At 36.7% G+C, this 20,795-nt stretch overlaps 1 protein-coding gene across 9 annotated transcripts in view; it reads right to left on the bottom strand.

The window, feature by feature from the left end:
• Nucleotides 1–18,113: 18,113 nt before the first annotated feature.
• Nucleotides 18,114–20,795, bottom strand: part of MLIP (muscular LMNA interacting protein) — a 251,973-nt gene continuing 249,291 nt past the window's right edge. For 6 of the 9 annotated variants that reach the window (XM_054492411.2, XM_054492419.2, XM_054492414.2 and 3 more), the window contains one exon: nucleotides 18,114–18,346. In XM_054492411.2, coding sequence (XP_054348386.1) covers nucleotides 18,281–18,346 — 66 coding nt within the window. In that variant the 3' untranslated portion in view covers nucleotides 18,114–18,280. Of the gene's footprint in view, nucleotides 18,449–20,795 lie in introns of all 9 variants that reach the window. The other 3 variants (XM_054492420.2, XM_054492412.2, XM_054492418.2) reach the window with 1 other exon arrangement.

Raw genomic sequence — 20,795 nt, 5'->3', positions numbered from 1 at the left:
AAGCCAGTTATCAAAACATAGCTCAGAGCCTCCAGATGTACTCAGACCTAATAAAATAGTCATGTTCAATTGTTGCTCATGTCTGAGAACAGTCTAATATTCTTATTTAAAAAAAAAAATAGAAAGAGTTTGAGTTCACCAAGGCCAACCTCCTCCTCAACACAGACATCATCATTGCCACATTAGTAATCTAGTCTCTCAACCCCTTCTCATGATGGAAAGTTGTTACTCCTATTTTCTGAAACTTTAATAGTGCTATAAAACATGACACCTTGAACTCTCTCACACTGGCACTAATTCAGCCTTCTAGTTCCACAGTGAACAAACCTAGATGTAGTTTAATTTTAGTTCACATTGGTTCAGAGCCACCTACCCATTCTTCCTTAAATTTATTAACTCTTTATGTAATCCAATTAAAATGAGAGAGAGAGAGGGATTTGTTCATTGTAAGTTCAATTCGTTCTAGATTTACTTGGGATGCAAATGTTTGGATTTAGTTTTGGTCTGGTTTGGTTTGGTTGTTCTAATGTCACTCATCCTTACATAGGATCTGTGTGGATTGAGTTGAGGTTTAAATACTGGAAAAACTCAGAAGCCCTTTCCCATGTTTCTGATATGTACCCTCCTCATTAGCAATCACAAGGCCTTCTTCACAGGTGCAGTTCTCTCTCTGCTAAGGCTTCCATCCTCCTCGGCCTGGAGAACTGGTCTTCACTGTTCTGTCTCAGCTTAAACCTCCACTCCTCACTAAAATCCCACCCATCTCATTGCTAACCACTCCTGTGGTACCTTCTATCTTGCAGCAGTGTGAAAGCACATGGGGTCACTGATAGTGATACCCCCAAGTGCCACTGCAGCACAGTGCCTGGCACAGAGTAGATGCTCAACTAAAACAACCACAAATTTGTGAAATGAAACCATGAATAAGTTAATTAATAAACCCAAAACACTTTTTCTGCACCATCCCCATTGAAAGCTACTTCTGCTACCTGAGTCAGCCAGAAGTTTTTCTTAGGTAAATAACATTCAACTTCAAGGTGGTTTAGTATCTGTGTGAACTTAAGTCATGTTACTTAACATCTTTGTGGCTTAGTTTTCTCACCTATGAAATGAAAAAAAAAATCACAGTAAATAAGGATATAATATAATTAAGTAGACAACAGCATAATGTATGGCACATATAAAGAATTCAATTAGCATGAACTGTTATTATTACTGTGGTAGTTGTAATATTACTCTTATGAATGTGTGATATACTTAGAATTTACAATTATGTGTTTAACATTTCCTTTTTTCCAAGCTTACTGAATTATTATAAAATGAATATCCTTATAAACACCCAGGCCAAAAATCAGAACTTTGACAGCCACACTAGACTGCTTTCTACATGTTCCATTCTAATCACAGCCTCCTCTCTCCCTCCAGGAGTAACCTGACTTCCGTAGTCATTGCTTCCTTGTGTTTCTTCATGTTTTTGTCACCCAATTTTTTATTTATAAGCCGTATTATCTTTTTAAAAATGTTTTTATAGTCTATTTGAATCTGTAGGCTCCTTCTCCATCTCTTTCTCTGTCTCTTTCTATTACAGTAAATATGCTGAAGAGCTCAAGATTTTTATCCTATACAGTTTCCCACTGCCTGCATTTTGTTAATTGCATCCTCATGGAACCATTCAACTCCTTCCTCTATCCCGTTTGTAAATGATTTGCTACATCTGCATTTTCAAAGGATAAAGCCACTTAAGCTTCATATGGCCTTAATCATACACCTAACTATACACGTAATACTTACCATTTCCATGTTCTTAATCTCACATCACTCTAGTCATTTCTGGCTGTCTGAAGCTCATTTACTAACACATTGTCTTCAAAAGGGAACCTAGTAACAATATCTCCTAAGTTATTGCATGTTGACCAGTTTGTGGGTGCCATTTATAATTGAAGGACAGTTTTGTTGAATATAAGTTTCTTGAGTCACATTTTCTTTCCTTGAGTCATGTTTTATATGGTACTACATATTCTTCTGGAATTCTAAATTTTCCAACATGAATGTTGAAAGCTCAGAGAATCATCTAATTTCCTTTTCCCCACAAGCTATGTGCTTTTCTTGCCCAGACATACAAAGAGATTCTTGGTGGGCATTTTCCTTTGAGTTGTTTTTATTTCTTTATTTTTTTATTACGACTTTACTAAGATATAATTCATGTAGCATAAAATTCACCCCTTTAAAGAGTATGACTCAGTGATATTTTAGTGCATTCACAAAGTTTTACAACCATCATTACTACCTAATTTTTGGATATCTTAATCACCCCAAAAAGAAACCTCATAAGCATTAATAATCACTCCTCTTCCTCAAGTCCCTGGCAATCACTAATTTACTTTCTATCTCTCTATTTGGCTATTCTGCACTTTCATATCAATGGATTCACACAATATGGGCCTTTGGGATTTACTTCTTTCGCTAAACATGTTTCCAAAGTTTATCTAGGCACGTATAGTACTTTTTTCCTTTTCATTGTCAAATAATATTGCAGTAGATTGATCAACTACATATCGTTGAGACATATATCAGTTGATAGATATTTTGATTTTTTCCATTTTTTGGCCATTATAATAGTATAATAATGCTACAACTTAAATGTATGCAGGAATTTTTTTATGTATACATGGTTTCTTTTCTCTTAGTTATATACATAGAACTGGAATTGCTGGATCAAATGTTAACTCTATGTTTAATATTTTTTCTTCATGTTTTCGATTTTAAAATTGTTTTCTCTAAGTCATTTACTGGTATTTCTCATTAGCTAGGGACAAATCTTTACAAATGGTTTATATAAGATACTTTAGTATGCAAGTAACAGAAACTCAACATAAAATGGCTAAAGCAAAAAAAGATATGGTGGCTCTAAGGGTGGTTAATTGAGAAACTTAAAAACATTATCAAGAATCAAAGTTGTCTCCATAGTTCCACCTTGTCATCAATTTCTCAGTGCTACAAAGTGACTGCAATACCTCAGGTAATCTTCTTGCATCTATGTAAAAACGAAGAAAAGTGAGCTATTATTTTGTTTTATCTCTATTTTTTATTGTGGTTTTAAAAGTCACACATATCATGAAACCTACCTTCAACAATTTTTTTATTATACTTTAAGTTCTAGGGTACATGTGCACAATGTGCAGGTTTGTTACATATGTATACATGTGCCATGTTGGTGTGCCGCACCCATTAACTTGTCATTTACATTAGATATTTCTCCAAATGCTATCCCTCCCCACTGCCCCAACCCCACGACAGGCCCTGGTGTGTGATGTTCCCCACCCTGTGTCCAAGTGTTCTCATTGTTCAGTTCCCATCTATGAGTGAGAACACACGGTGTTTGGTTTTCTGTACTTGAGATAGTTTGCTCAGAATGATGGTTTCCAGCTTCATCCATGTCCCTACAAAGGACATGAACTCATCCTTTTTAATGGCTGCATAGTATTCCATGGTGTATATGTGCCACATTTTCTAATCCAGTCTGTCATTGATGGAAATTTGGGTTGGTTCCAAGTCTTTGCTATTGTGGATAGTGCCACAATAAACATACGTGTGCGTGTGTCTTTATAGCAGCATGATTTATAATCTTTTGGGTATATACCCTGTAATGGGATGGCTGGGTCAAATGGTATTTCTAGTTCTAGATCCTTGAGGAATCGCCACACTGTCTTCCACAATGGTTGAACTAGTTTACAGTCCCACCAACAGTGTAAAAATGTTCCTATTTCTCCACATCCTCTCCAACACCTGTTGTTTCCTGACGTTTTTATGATCGCCATTCTAACTGGTGTGAGATGGTATCTTACTGTGGTTTTGATTTGCATTTCTCTAATGGCCAGTGATGATAAGCATTTTTTCATGTGTCTGTTGACTGCATAAATATCTTCTTTTGAGAAATGTCTGTTCATATCCTTTGCCCACTTTTTGATGGGGTTGTTTTATTTTTTCTTGTAAATTTGTTTAAATTCTTTGTAGATTCTGGATATTAGCCGTTTGTCAGATGAGTAGATTGCAAAAATTTTCTCCCATTCTGTAGGTTGTCTTCCTCAGGATTGTTTTGGCTATTCAGGGTCCTTTGTGGCTCCACATGAATTTTAAGATTTTTTTCTATTTCTGTAAAATGTGTTAATGGAATTCTGTTAAGGATTGAATTGAATCTGTAGAATTCTTTAAATAGTATGGACATTTTAGCATTATTGTCTTCCAGTTTATGGACATAGATGTCTTCCCATTTACTTTTATCTTTTAAAATTTATTTTCCAATGTTTTATAGATCTCTGTGTCCAAATCAATGTTGAATAGAAGTGGCAAGAGTGGGCATTCTTGCCCTAATCTAAGAGGAAAACCCTTGTTTTTAATCTAAGAGGAAAAATTTTTATTTTTGTACCATTTAGTATGATAGTAGCTGTGGGGTTTACATATATGGCCTTTTGTTGTGTTGAGGCAAATTCCTTCTATTAGTTGAGTGTTTTTAATCATGAAAAGGGGTTGAATTTTATCAAATACTTTCTCTGAACATATTGAGATGATTATCTAATTTTTAATCTTTCCTTCTGTTAATTTGATGTATCATATTGAATGAATTTCTGTGTTGAAACATCCTTGCAATCCAGAGTTAAATTGCACTTGGTCGTGGTGTATAACCTTTTCTTTTTTTTTCTTTTTTCTTTTTTTTTTTTTTTGTGAGACTTCGTCTCGCCCTGTCCTCGCCCCAGGCTGGAGTGCAGTGGTGCTATCTCGGCTCACTGCAACCTCCTCCTCCTGGGTTCAAAGGATTCTCCTGCCTCAGCCTCCCGAGTAGCTGGGACTACAGGCGCCCGCCACCATCCCGGCTAATTTTTTCTATTTTTAGTAGAGACAGAGTTTCACCATGTTAGCCAGGATGGTCTCTAGCTCCTGACCTCGTGATCTGCCCACCTCGGTCACCCAAAGTGCTGGGATTACAGGCGTGAGCCACCGCGCATAATCTTTTTAATGTGCCATTGAATTCAGTTTGCTAGCATTTTGTTGATGGTTTTTGCATCTGTATTTATCAGATAGATTGGACTGTAATTTTGTCTTCTTGTAATGTCTTTGTCTAGATTTGACATCAGGATAAGGTTGGCCTTATAAAATAAGTTTGGAAGTGTTTTGTCTTTAATTTATAGAAACATTTGAGAATGATCGGCACTAATTCTTTAGATGTTTGTGAAATTCACCATTGAAGCCACTTGGTTCTAGGTTTCTCTTTCTTGGGAGGTTTTTGTTTACTGATTAATCTTCTTAGGAGTTACAGGTCTATTCAGACTTTATATTTCTTCTGGATTCAGTCTTGATAGTTTGTATCGTTTGTGAATTTATTCATCTTTTCTAGGTTATCTAATTTGTTGGCATGTTATGATCATTTGTATTTTTGTAGCATCTGCTGTAAGGTCTCCTCTTTCATTTCTGGTTTTATTTATTTGAATCTTCTCTCTCTCTTTTATTTATTTATTTTTTTTGGCCTGGCTAAAGTTTTAATGATGTTGTTCATCTTTTCAAAACATTAACTTTGTTTCATCTTTTTCTTCTTTGTTTTTCTATTCTGTACTTTATTTATTCCTGCTCTAATCATTATTTTCTTCTTTCTGCTAAGTTCAGACTTAGTTTGTTCTTCTTTTCCTAGTTCCTTGAGGTGTAAAGTTATTATTGGAGATACTTGTTTTTTAATATAGATATTTATCACTATAACTTGCCTTTTAGTACTGTTTTTGCTGCATCTCATAAGTTTCATTATTTTCTGTTTTCCTTTTCATTTGTCTCAAAATATTTTTCAATTTTCCTTTTGATTTTTTTCTTTGATCCATTGGTGGGTAAGAGGTGATTTTTTTTCACTTCCACATATTTGTGAATTTTTTCAATTTTCCTTCTGCTATTGACGTCTAATTTCATTCCTTTTGTTAGAAAAAAATATTTGGAATGATTTAAATCTCCTTAAATTAGTTAACACTTGTTTTGTGATGTAACATATGATCTATCCTGGAAAATGTTTCATGTGCACTTGAGCAGAATGGGTATTCTATTTGAGGGTAGAATGTTCTGTATATGTCTGTTAGTTCCATTTGGATTATAGTGTTATCCAGGTCTTCCATTTCCTTATTGATCTGTCTGTATGTTCTATCCATTATTAAAAGTGGGAAACTGAAGTCTCCTACTATTATTGTGTTTCTGCCCATTTCTTCAGTTCTGTCAGTGTTCACTTCATATATTTAGGTATTCTGATATTGGGTACATGTATAATTATAAGTGTTATGGCTTCCTGGTGAATTGACCCTTAAATCGTTATATGATGATCTTCTCTGTTTCTTGTGAACGTTTTTTTGACTTAAACTCTATTTTGTCTGATGTAAGTACCACCACCTCTTCTTTCTTTTGATTACCACTTGAAATTAATATTGTTTTCATATTTTTGTCTTAAGCCTATGTGTTCTTTAAAGTAAGTCTCTTATAGATAGTATATAGCTGACACTTATGTTTGTTTGTTGCTTGTTTGCTTTTATCAAGTAAGCCACTCTGTGCCATTTGATTACGATGTTTAATCCCTTTATATTTAAGGTAATTATTGATAGGGAAGGAGTTAGTATTTCAGTTTTGTTGGTTTCTATGTGTCTTTTAGCTCTTGGCCCCTCTTTTTCTCTGTTGCTCTCTTCCTTTGCATTTTGTTGGTTTTTGTTGTTGTGACATACTTTGATTTCTTTTGCATTTTTCTTTGTGTATCTTCTATTGTTATTTTTTGTAGTTACCACAGGGTTTACATAAAACATAATTTTTTCATGCTTTTTGTTATTCATTTATTTGGTGATCTGACAAGATAATTTCAAATGATCTGTCTTTGAGTTCATCATTCTTTCTTCTGCATCATCAAGTCTCTTGTTGATCACCTCTAATTAATTTTTCAATTCAGTTATTGCATGCTTCAACTCCAAAATTTCTTTTGTCTTTTTTTATACTTTCTGTTTGTTATCTAATTGTTATCTCTTTCTATCAAATTTTGTTCATGCATCCTTCTCCTGAGCTTATTTAGCATTTTTATGATGGTCGTTTTGAATTACTTGTCTGGTAACTTATATACCTCCATTTTCTTAGGGTCGGTTTTTACAGATTTACTTTATTCTTTTTACTGGGCCACTTTTTTCTATTTCTCTATGTTTCTTAGAACTTTGAATTGATACCCATACATTTGGGGAAAAAAATCCACCTCTCCTAGTCTTTACAAACTGGCCTCATACAGGAAAATACTTTTACCACTCATGTTGGCTAGAGATTTTGAGGGCTTTCAGACTTTTTCTGTAAGTATGCCTTCTTTTGACTTGTGTGTGTATATTCCTAATTAGAGGAATGTGTCAGCTTCTTTTTATTTTCAGGATTTTATAATCTCTTGTTCCTGATGGTGTCTGTCTGCTGTACACAGGCCCTCTGAAGAAGTAGCATGCTGCCCAATTTTTTTTTGTTGTTGTTATTGTTGTTCTAAGTGTCCCCAAGGCATTCCAGGTCCTATCCATACTCTTATACTGAAGAGACAGAAATCAGCTCCTTAGACAATTTCTTTAAAAGCAGAGATACAGACCAATGGAACAGAACAGAGCCCTCAGAAATAATACCACACATCTACAACCATCTGATCTTTGAAAAACCTGACAAAACCAAGAAATGGAGAAAGGATTCCCTATTTAATAAATGGTGCTGGGAAAACTGGCTAGCCATATGTAGAAAGCTGAAACTGGATCCCTTCCTTACACCTTATACAAAAATTAATTCAAGATGGATTAAAGACTTAAATGTTAGACCTAAACCCGTAAAAACCCTAGAAGAAAACCTAGGCAATATTATTCAGGACATAGGCATGGGCAAGGACTTCATGTCTAAAACACCAAAAGCAATGGCAACAAAAGCCAAAATTGACAAATGGGATCTAATTAAACTAAAGAGCTTCTGCACAGCAAAACAAACTACCATCAGAGTGAACAGGCAACCTACAGAATGGGAGAAAATTTTTGGAAAATTTTGTCAAAATTTTGACAAAGGGCTAATACCCAGAATCTACAAAGAACTCAAACAAATTTACAAGAAAAAACTAACAACCCCATCAACAAGCGGGTGAAGGATATGAACAGACACTTCTCAAAAGAAGACATTTATGCAGCCAACAGACACATGAAAAAATGCTCATCATCACTGGCCATTAGAGGAATGCAAATCAAAACCACAATGAGATACCATCTCACACCAGTTAGAATGGTGATCATTAAAAAGTCAGGAAACAACAGGTGCTGGAGAGGTTGTGGAGAAATAAGAACACTTTTACACTGTTGGTGGGACTGTAAACTAGTTCAACCATTGTGGAAGACAGTGTGACGATTCCTCAAGGATCTAGAACTAGAAATACCATTTGACCCAGCCATCCTATTACAGGGTATATACCCAAAAGATTATAAATCACACTTCTATAAAGACACATGCACACATATGTTTATTGTGGCACTACTCACAATAGCAAAGACTTGGAACCAACCCAAATGTCCATCAATGATAGACTGGATTAAGAAAATGTGGCACATATACACCATGGACTACTATGCAGCCATTAAAAAGGATGAGTTCATGTCCTTTGTAGGGACATGGATGAAGCTGGAAACCATCATTTTCAGCAAACTATCACAAGAACAAAAAAACAAACAACACATGTTCTCACTCATAGGTGGGAATTGAACAATGAAAACACTTGGACACAGGAAGGGGAACATCACACACCAGGGCCTGATGTGGGGTGGAGGAGTGGGGAGGGAAATCATCAGGAGATATACCCAAAGTAAAAGACAAGTTAATGGGTGTGGCACACCAACATGGCACATGCATACATACGTAACAAACCTGCACGTTGTGCACATGTACCCTAGAACTTAAAGTATAATTTTAAAAAAAAGCTGGAATGTTGGATGCACACTCTCCTCTTCTCTATTCTACTAAGGGAGAGGTCGTCATGCTGTATCAGGCTCTGTATGCTCTATAATAGACCCTCAGGAGCAGTAGCACCCTGCACAACTCTTTTTTATTCCCAGTGACCCCCAAATATCTGGATTATGCTAGGTCGTTTCAGTGCTCCAAGACAGAAAAGAAGGTGTCAGCCCCTTGAACAGTCCCACAAAATGTCAGAACATAGTACACAAAGCAGAGTCTTCTTTCTCCACCCAGAGAAGCTAATAACTTAGAGTTTTCTCCTGATTGCATGTTCCTGGTGCTAGCCTAGGGAAAGGAACTATGACAAAAGACTGCCACAAGTTTTCCTGTTATCTTTGATGCAGCTTATTCTATGCTTGTCGGGGTGCAGGAACCTATTAACTGGCTTCTTGATTTCTCATAAAAGGAACTGGTTCATGTATTGTTCTTATGTTGGTGTTTCCATGGGAGTAAAGAGAATATGGACCTTCCTATTCCACTATCTTTTTTAAAAGCTATGAAACCCTTCCTAGAAACCCCTAAGTAGGCTTTCTCCTAAATCTCATTGACCAAAATTAGGTCTCTCAGACAGCCCCCTTGTTAGGTCAATCAATGACATTGTGTCCCATTGGCACTAGGAACTAGGACAAGTAAATTTTAATTTTGAAAATGTTGCAAGGATATTTATTTCTTTTGTATAATAAAATAAATGGGTTTTGAGAAATTGGCAGGAAGGAAAGATAAGTATAATTCTAATGGTGTTAACATTGCGGCAAGACTGTATTTTGTGGAATTTTTGTCTACATAAGCAAAAATTCTTGAGTTGGCAAGAATTGGCATATCAGGACTATGTGGAGGCCCAACCTTGCATGAAAGAAATAACACAGCGCAGCTAGGATGGTCTGCTTACCAGACCATTCTCCTGGTACTGGGGCCTGACTTTGGGATATCCCTCTAGGCATGGGTCTCTGAGCATCTTAGAGTACCTGGTTGGCCCAAGCAAAAAATAAAGAGTCAAGATACTCTGCATGGGAGAAATGGGGACAAGGGCCCATGCAGTTCATTGTGCCAACTCAGGATGCCCCATTTGGGTAGCATTGCCAATCCTGGCTCATTACAGTAATCAAAGGGGGTTTTAGACACTTTAGGGAAGGTACTCCAAAGCTGAGGACCCCTTGAAGTACAGAACCCAGAGCATACACACTACTTTCCTGATGATAGAAGGAGTACTGAGAATCTGAGTTGGTTCAGACCTCCAGAGAGAATGATAAATGGGGAGAAAACATAGAGCACAAAGGAAAGTGTTGTCAAAGGGCCAAACTGCAACACTTCAGGACAGAGGTGGTAACAGATTTCAGCTGGAACATAAGCTACTACCTTATGATTATGGCTGGCTGAAACTCTGTGTGGAGGATTCTGAAGCCAAACCTAGACTCCATAGCTCAAGACCATGATCAGAAAAATATTCTGGCATGAGTATGGGATAAGGGATGGGGAAGACTGATACCAAATGGTTGCCATTCTGACTGAGAAGAGTTGTCTTAGCCCCTAACACCTTGGGTTTCTACAAAAGCAGGCATATCCCACCACATTGGTGTTCATTAGTTTGTGTTAAAATATTCAAAAGGTTAGATTATTCTGGAGCCATCAGAACTAAAAGCGCATGCTTATAATTCCACTGGTAGTCATCAGGTACAGGAGTGTGTCTATTTGTGTGAAGGTGTATGTATGTGAGGAAGAAAAAGTGGTTGTGCGGTGTGGGTGTGGTGTGTGTAGAAGTATGTGTGTGTCAGGAGGGTGTATGTATTGGGAAGTGCATTGGGAAGCTCAGAGGCTGGGGAAATGTGACTAGATTAAAATGAAAGAATGATTTGACAACTCATCTACTTTTATTCCTTTGCCCAACCCCCAGCCCTGAATCGGGGAAGGTGCTAGCAGGCTGTGACACTTCCAAAGCCAGAAGCCTGAAATGACTGCCTAATCAGCTGTCATGTCCAAGAGTTGACTGGGAAGTGTTTTCCAGGAAAGCCTTCTCTGAGGTTGTGTCTAGCTGGCCCTGACAGCAAAAGGAAGCTCTCTTTGTTACAAATATCTGAAATTCTTTTCCCAGGGGAGTACAATAAAGCAGAAGCTTATCAGGTGTACAAAGTATATTTTTTAAGTTAAATTCCGGCTCTAAGCATAAATGGAAATATGATGTGAACAGAAAGGACAATTCAGCCAGCTGCAGGTTTCCATTTATATCTTTTATTAATTGTAGAGATAAAGCCCTCACTTAGGAAATGGCCTGACATGTAAAATTTTCATAAGCCTAAAAATGTGTCTTATGTAACCAAAATGACTTTGGGTTTTAGAGCTGATTTACAACCTTGGCCTCATATATTCTGCTCTATTTAAATCCTCTAAAGTAAGTACAACTTTCACATAGCCAGTAGAAACTAAAAATTTTTCTGGTCATTTTCCCAGAAAGTCAAGCTTACTTTCAGTGAACTGCTCATTTCAGTGTTTCTCTGAATATTACTGTCTACTTCTAAGGTAGAAAGCATTGATTACCTTCACCATAGCTTATTAATCAATGCATGACCACCAACTGAGACTCCAAAACAGTTCCAGTCTAGTGAACACCCACTCCGACACTCAGGCCCTCAGACCTGAGATCTCCACAGCTGTACCAGTGACTTGAATAGGATAGAGGACCATCAAGCTGAGGGATCAGTCCCTCAGGGGAGTGTCATATCAGAGCTCAGGATGTGGTCCAAACTCAAGTTGTTGATATGAAAGGGGCCTGGCAATGAGGGAGAGTCCAAGTGTGTTAGTGGCAAAGAGTAGCTGAGAAGATAGAAGGTCTCAGTAGGTGAAAGGGGCTAAAGAGTAGCCCGTCATGGGAACTCTGTCTCTGGTTGTCTCACCTTGGGCAGGGAATGCCTGAGAAGCAACTCCAGAAGGGACCAACAAAACTGTTTTTTGGGTTGGTTTTGGGGGATTCTTTTGTTGTTTGTTTTACTATGATGATTCCAATTTGCTGAAGTTTTGTGATATTTTCACTTTCTTAAAAGTAAGAAGGGGAAAAAAGTTGTGGTAGATTTTTAGCTGAAAATTTTGGCTACTACTTTCTGAGCACTAATGGCATTACATATTATTGTACTTCTTGACGCAGCTCTGAGGAAAGAAGCTTTTTATTTAGAAAAATCAATAAGCTATTTAGATGGATAGAAAATCTAAGAAATAGATATTAAAATAGTTGTATAAAAATTAAGAAGCAATTTATGGGCAGAATGAAGCTAAGGAGAGAGAAGATGAGAGAAGGACTCCAAACAGCAAGGTGGAAATGGAAGATGCCAATTTGTCATAAATGACTCATTCCTTTTTAAGAACTAGGAAGTCTAAAATCCAATTAAAATTGTCTGTCATTTGTTACCATGTAATGTCTTCATCTCTCAGTTATCACCATAGCTCACAAATCTTCAGTAAAAGTCTAGCTTATACCTTAGTGGAGGGGACTTGTAGGTAGGATTCTCAGGTAAAGGGAATGTGATCCACACTGAAGGCGTGCTAAGAGTGTTTCAGCAAGATGTGAAGTAAGACATGAATGTTCCACAGAAGCTAGGAATTTTCTCTAGAGAATGTTAAGAAAAATGTAATCTTTGGGAATTCACAGAAATCTTGGAGAGGGCATTGAATTTATTTTAGCAAGCAGGGATGTGTTAAGCCAGTCTTAACTAGAGGCAGCATTCTACACATTACTATTGAGAATGATTTAGCAAGTATATTCCGAAGTGGTGAACAAATCACACTAGGTTTTCTCGATTCTTCAGGGAATAGGGTGATATAACAGAAGTTTTCAATATTAGAATGGTAAAGCACTAGCACGTACAGAAGAAGAGAGGAAGAGCAGCTGGCATGCCACTGAAATGGATGTAATCTCTAAATCCTCCTTTATTATGATGGAGTGTCAAGTAAGGCAGAAGTTTGAAAAGAGAAGTCAAAAATACAGAACTGTGTCCATAGTTCAAGAAAGAGTCTCTTTAAAGCAGATTTTGTTAATTTAGGAAGAATTGCTTGAGTAGTATGGTGCCCATCAAGATTGTCTGAGAGAAGCGGAGCTTAGTTCCCAAAAAGGAGTTTCATTTTGCATAACGGAGGCTTTGGGGAAGGGGATTCAGAGGACAATATCCAAATGTAGTTATTCAGATTTCCTGCTTGTTGGGCAAGTGGAAATTTGAACCGTTAATCTGAAAAATCAGACTTAAAGCTATTTGCCGCCCGAGCTGGGAAGGAGACTCCCACCTGTCATAATCTCCATTCGTAGCTCTTACTGATGTACCCTTAGAGAAGGGAATGTGACTTCCAAGGGAGTGTTAACTGTTTGACTCATGGCAGAAGAAAAATGGAAAAACACTTGTAGAGGAAAAAGACCTTTGGAGCAAAAAAGACCAAAATTCCAATCCAATTCTGCCACATCTTAACCTTAACGTTTAATCTCCCTTATTATTACTCCCGAGGCAAAAATGCAAGCAAAATCTGTGAGCAGTGATAGGACTGGAAACTTAGAAGAAAGTATGCATTTTTGTTTTCTCCCTTTTATGTAAATATTATTAGTTGTGTGCAAAAACAAACTTTGAAAAATAGAATTTTCTCCCTAGTATTACTGCCTTAGTATATAATAATGAATGAAAGCTTCAGTCCTTGTTGGTATACTTTCCTAAATTCTGTTGAACCTACCTAATATTAACCGAGCACCAGTTCTTAATAGTTCAGAGCCTGGCCTACCACGCATTCTTCAAAATCTACTTCTTTCTCTAATCTTAAATGACTTAAGTAAAAGGTTTTACAAACTTTATCTCTTCGTTGGAAAAGAGAAGTAAGCTGCTAACTTTAATTTCTCCACAACTTCTGCTATTTTTACCTAAACTAGTATTGATTTAAAAAGAAAAACAAAAAGACTGAACTGTGACTCAAAAGCAGAGTTAACAAAATCTCTAGAATTTCTACTCCCTTAAGTGATTTAACTCAGCTCAAAGTTGAAAAGTCTTCTAAGCCTTGTGAGAAATATTATCCAGTTCTATTCACATTATTATCAGAACCTTTTGCCTCTCTCTTAGTACTTCCACAGAACATATTCTTGGCTAAACATATTTTTAATTTAGTTTTCCATTGTTTTAACTTAGATATTCTGTTCAATATTTTTAAATCACAATCTGTAGCCCCCTGGAAAAATTTGTCTTTTTTACTTTTCCTCCTTTTTTTTAGCATTTATGAATCTTCCTTTGCCTGTTGTGTGGTTTTATTTTTTGAATTTATCCCCAGAGTTTCCAATTAAGGAAAATATGGACTCAGGTGCTTAAGTGATGTTGCGCAATTGCATATACATCTGTTAGAAAACTTTTAGAAGAAATTAAAGTATTTTTATTAAACTATAAAATGAAGAGAAAAGCCTATTTCTGGTCAAATAAATTGAAAATAATACATTTTAAAGTATGAAGGAAATATAACATTTAATTTTACAACCTGCCACAGGAATATATGAAATGTCTCCCAAATGTACTATATATTTTAAACAAATCCAGAAATATTTATAACTACTAGTTGATTATTCTAAGACCTCTAGATTTACTCTAAGCAAAGCAATCTCTTCTTCTTATAAATCAAGTGATCATCTCACACAGTTGATTTAATTTCTAATTGATAAAGAATTCACATGTAGAAATCTGCAGCAGTCTAGTTAAAGTAGAATTTTTGTTCCCTGTCCTAATTGCAGATTTTTCTGCTTGCCCAGTAGATAAAATTCTGAGAATATTCCCTTGTTACTTAAGCTTTCAATTATCTCTTTGTTTCTGCACTTTACTTCAGAGACTATGAAGAACAATATTCAAAAGACCTTCCATTTTCACCAAATTAAAATCTCACAAGAAAATAATGGGTCCCACTGGTGATGTGTAATGAAAAGTCCGAAAAAAACAAAAGCTCTATAAAGAAGGAAGTCACAGCCATAGTCACGTAAAGGTTAATAGTCAGGCTTTAGAATTACTACCCTAGTTTCCTTTCCTCTAAATTGAATGAAGTCTGAGGACTGTTCAACCTTGTGTCCTCAAATTTCTTAGTGGAAATAAACTACAGTAGTTGCCCAATGTAGTAACTGGCTTCCCTAGCTTACTTCCTCACTTCCTTATCAGTGTTTCCTATTATCATCTCCCATATAAACTACTTATACTAAATCCTTGTCTTAGAGTTCACTTCTGGAAGAACCCAAATAAAGATGCAGTCTCAGTACCTGGCAATTCCACATCATCTGTCCCCATCTCCTTCCTCCTCAGAAACGTACATAGTGCACCCCAACCTCCTTAGTGCACTGAATGTGCTGCTCACCAAACTGAAAAGTCACTAATTCATGTTCCATGTTCTCCCCACAATCAACACTTGCCCTTCCTATGCTCATGCTCTTAAGACTCTGTTCTTTACTGAGAAACTGAACAAATAAATTAGACCATGATGTTCAGATGCAGCAATTTGTAGCAATGACAGAGTAGGAAAATCAAAAGACCTTGTGCTAGGTTTCTCATTCACTAATTTGGTGACCTCAGTCAAATAACCTGTCTGGCTCAAATGTTTCAGTAACAAGTGAAAGTTGTCAGAATCAAAATGGAGTCACAAACATTTAAAAACAAAAATCTGATAGAGCCAGAAATGGCCACGAAGAGAGAGTTCTCCTGCTACTATGCCTGATAAAAGCTATTACAGAAAACTCTGCAAAATCACAACCTTGTACAAAAGCCATGGGAAGCTTATACAACAAAATATTTCTACAAGGACAGCAACTGCCTATCCAATCTTCAACTGGTGTCACCTTTGTTACTGATATTTGTAGTTAAGGATAATTATTTCAAAATTATCATGTAATCCTCCTCATTTTTTCCTTTAAAAATCTTTATTGTTCTTTACTTCCTTTAATATGCATGCAAATAGTTTACTATCGCCTATGTATACCCATTGCAATATTCTATTCCCAAATAAATTTCTTTTTCTTTTAAGGGCCTGTCTCTGTTATTTAGGTTGACAAATGAAATGAAGATAATAATACTTGACTCAAAATTGCAATGAGTTAAAGGGTATAAAAGTCTTGGAGAATTGGAAAATATAGGATGAATAGGACACCACGTCAAACAACCTTCCCATTTTAAGAGTTGCCTCCAATGACATTGGAGCCTAATGTTTCAAAGCTCAGACCTTCAAAGGTGGAGAGGTAATTGGGGATATAAGAAACCTAATGCATTTGCTGATGGGAATAAAAATTGGTGCAGCTATTCTAGAAAGCAATCTGGGAGGATTTCATCAAATTAAGTACATGGGAACTTTAGGATTAAACAATTCTAGTCCTGTGTATGTATTCCAGAGAAATTCTCACAGAGGTCCACAAGGGGGCACATGCAAGAATGTACATCACAACAGTTGGTACAGGAAAACAACCTGAGAAACCAAGGCTGGGCGGGTAGATAAGTAAAATGTGATGAGACTCTACCACGCAGTTGTGAGAACACAATATAATAGATGTCTATAGAGTAATGTGTATAAAGCTTTAAAAACAGAGCTGAGTAGAAAAAACAAAAAAAAAAAAACAGAATATAAGCAATACCATTTACATTTATTAAATATATATGCAGACAAAACAATGTACATCTTCAAAACATATATGAGCAAAAGATATACATTAAATAAATAAGAATGTGTGCCTACAGCAGAGAAGGGAAGATAGAAATTATTATAAATGATGATCATTAATCAACAAGCATACATGAGGGGGGCTTGCCCAAATTTATGATAGAAATCTGCCATGAGCTGAGGAGTGTAATCAAGTCACCCTTTTACATTGGAGATCCAAAAATGACTGCGTAAATAACTACACAAATGATTGAGTAAACGGCTTGGTCTTAGAATCAGATTACTTGGACTTGAATTCTGCCGCTGCCACTTACTAGCTTAATTTAACCATTTGGAGGAGCCTGTTCTCACAAAAATAAAATATGGATAATAATATTACCAACATCACAGGCTCATTGTAGAGGTTAAATTAAATTCGTGTAAAGCACTTGGTGTGGTGCATTGCTCATGATAAGAGCACAGTGAATGTTAGAGATCATTATTCGTAATCTAAAGTGATGCTTCACACAATTTATCAGGTTGATGGAGAAATGGTTTTTTTGGGGGGAAGGAGAGATGAGCAAAGGGCTTTATTGAACCTCCTTTGCTTCTCTAACACCAACAAAGGAGATGTTGAGAAGTTTTTTTTTCCAGTTGTCAAATAATAGCTGAAATCGGAACATTCTAAAATGGCTATTGGAGAATGAAGGAGCCTAGTTGCTCTTCTATAGGTCACTCTCCCTGCTTGAGTTTGGGTGATGGGACTGGGTGATGAAGCTTGGTTTAGGGGCACTGTGGCTCAGAGCTGGCTCCACAGAGAACATGGGTAATGTGCAAAGAGTGAATGAAGCCAGTTTTCCCAAGACTCCTTTACCATCAGGGGCTCACTGTCTAGACTGCTGTTCTTTCTTAATGTGTGTTATCCTAGGCTTCCCATATGAGCAGAAGAAGGAAATCACTTAGAGGGGGCTAGGACAGACTGCTGGGGATGACAACTGAGAAATAAATTGAAGATGGCCAACATGGTGGGCACATGGTATGCCTCTAGGGGGCTCTCAGGACTGTCATCAAGTATGGGTTTGCTTATGGTCTCTGCTTCTCTCAGGATTTTGGATACAAACTAACTCTAAAGTAGTCTTCACAAGAATCATGTGGTGACAGACAGAGAGACAGTGGTATCCCAGGCACTCCAGTAACGCGATGTTCATCAGCACTGGGCTGCTCCTGGCACACAGTCTGTCCCAGCAGCACCGAATCCCAACAGAACAGGAAAGCAATGTGTGTTATGCAAAATACCAACTTTCTCATGTTCAAGATCTCACCAGAGAACCTCTGAATATCAGCATCTTCTGAAAGCTAATTAGTTACTTTAAAAGTTGTGATTTTTTTTATGTAAAAAAGTGAAGTAAAAGGGGAATAAAAACCTGACTCAGTTAGAAATGTATGCATTAAATAAAATTTGTATTGAAAAACAGTCACAGCCATTCTTCTATTTACCCATGATTCTTCTTTATTTGGCTGCTAAATACAGGGGCACGTTAGTATTGCTGTCAGCTTAATATTATGTAGAAGGCATTAAAGGCTTGAACAGTGGTGCAAAAAGCTGTAGGTAAATCTCTCCTATGCTAGCTGTTAGCAGAGCACTGTGATGCTATATATCTGCAGCAAACTTTTTTTTGGTTCTGCTGCACTGCAGCTCATAAATGGAGCACTCATTCTGGAAAAAAAAAAAAAAAAGTTAAATCTAGCAAGTGGTTAGCACCAGCATTCCAAAAAACTTCAGCAGCCTGTGTTTTCAGCCTCTGCTCCAACTTCATTGCTGTAAAATAAGAGAATATGGTAGTCAGGTTAAGATGAATAAATTTAAAAATATACACCTGAAAATTATACATTAATATTTGGGCATAGCATCTCCTACAAAAAAATGGTTTATACTACAATAGGAAAAGCTTATTTTTATTCCTTAAGTAGATCCTTCCTTGTTTCACTATTAATGGCATAATAAAGACACACAGCTGTACCTTTACATCAGACTTCAATCTCTTGGCAGTTCAGCAGAGCAGTTCTGGCCTCCTACAAAGTACCATGATGGTTTTGAGGGGCTGGGGCTGCCTTAAGGAACAGCACTGTTAGATCCCACCCACACCCTCACCCTTCCATGACTTGGCTGATGACTTAACTTCACTTTAGCATTGACTTCACCATTCCCTAAAATGCATCATCTAACAAGGTGGTAAACTGAATAGGGATTGAATTAAGTCCCAGCTTTTGCAAAAGGGAACATTACAAAAGACCAAGACCAAATAATCTCTTGCTTTTTTTCATATGTTGATTTGCTTGATCTTACAATTTTGCTCTGTGGTAGAGGAGTGATTCCAATAATTTCTTTACCCATTCAGTCTCTCTATTCCTATGTGATAGGGTTGGACCGTCTGGAACAGATAAGATAAACTTAATTGAGTGGAAGATGGCTATTGACAACTGTGAAGGCAGATTATACAAAAGAAAACATCAGAGATGAAGCAAGAAGAGAAATATAGTTCTAAGACATGTCTCTGACTCTGATAGAGCAATGTGATGGAATAACACCAATGGAGGAACTGACCAGAACTTTCTATTTCCAGGTTCCAACTCATGACTAATATGGGAGCCTTCCGAAATGCCTGGTAGAAAATAAAGGAGGTCAGTTGCCTTTCTGTAGGCAACTGTCTGTGCTTTGCCCTCAGCCAGATCATGAGGTGAAGAAGCAGTGGTGACTTAGAGCTGGCTCCTATGTGCAAGGTGTATGTCTTGGCCAAGCTGCTAAACAGGATTGTGAATCGCGGTTACTTACATTCTACATTATTATGAGAAAGTACATTTTAGACTAGAAGAAGGAGACAGATAAAAAGCACTAACAAAGGGGTGGCTCATGACTGCTCTGGTTTGTTCTGGCCATAGAAAATCAACAGGCAAAAAGTAAGAAGTAAGCTGTAGCTTTCATCATCTGGAATTCTCTGAAGCCCTAGAATGAAGGGAGGAAATGACTCAAGTACATCTCCTCATTAATTTTTCTAACAAATAAAAATTACCATTATTTTGCTTTTTCTGAAAGCACCAACATGATTTTTCTTAAAGTACCAGCATTTAGTAGTTAATTTTACAAGAGGTTTAAGGAAATGATCATCATTTGCCTAATACTTTTTAAGTGCCATGTATTTTATATGCTAAGCACTTTACATACATTTAGGCAGACCTTCATAATCATTTCATTCCATTTTACAAAGAATAAAATTGAAGCTCAGAAGGATTCAATATCACACCCAATGTCACAGTGCTCCAAATTAAACCCCAGCTTATTCCATGTTTTATATTTGCTTTTGTTGTTCACATAGCCATTACTTAGTTTGTCCTAGTCAAACTAAAACCTATATTGAGTCTGGCTTGTGAAATGGTGAACTCTGTTAGCAGGAGAGGTTCAATAGAAGATATACGAGCATATATGATGTACATGGGATTATAACATTAAATAAAATATTGGAATAAATGCCTTCTAAGTTCCCTCTCAAATATAAAATTTTATTATAATAGGAATCATTAAATCAGATTGAAGCACCAAAGGCAGATCATCCTCTGATGCCATGCCAGCAAGCTTAGCACTATTTCTCAGCTCTTCCCGAACCCACCAGCAGATCAAATAAATGTTTGGCCCCACAATTTAGCAGCCAGTTGGAAAAGTTGTACTATGCTATGACAGCTACAGCCATCGTTTTAGACACTTTGTGAAGTTTTTACTGGGTTTTTTTTGCCAATCTCAGCATAGGTAAAGAGCTAAAAAACTTGGGAATAACAAAGGTGAACATGTAAGAAAAGTGAGAATCATCAACAAATAAATCAATTCTATTTTCAAATTAGCACACTGGCAGTTAAGGCTCAGTATTTTATTATATTGCCAATGAAACAACACACTTATTTTGGATATAAGAAAATATAAGCAAGAAAGAACTTAAGATGCTTTAGAAGTCATAATTCTGGAACACAGTCAAACTCAAAATCTTGTTTTTTTTTTAATTCAGAGTTAACTTTGGGTAATAGGTAATATATTCTTGTGAAACATTAAGTCAATGTTACAGAAAGCATTTTTTAAAAGAATGTGCTGTGTGAGTTGGTTTTTCGTTCCCATTAAA

Source organism: Pongo pygmaeus, chromosome 5 (genome assembly GCF_028885625.2).
Source record: "Pongo pygmaeus isolate AG05252 chromosome 5, NHGRI_mPonPyg2-v2.0_pri, whole genome shotgun sequence".
NCBI classification, from domain to species: Eukaryota; Metazoa; Chordata; class Mammalia; order Primates; family Hominidae; genus Pongo; species Pongo pygmaeus.
The sequence above is the reverse complement of the archived record's forward strand: the minus strand, read 5'-3'. Positions and strand labels throughout refer to the sequence as shown.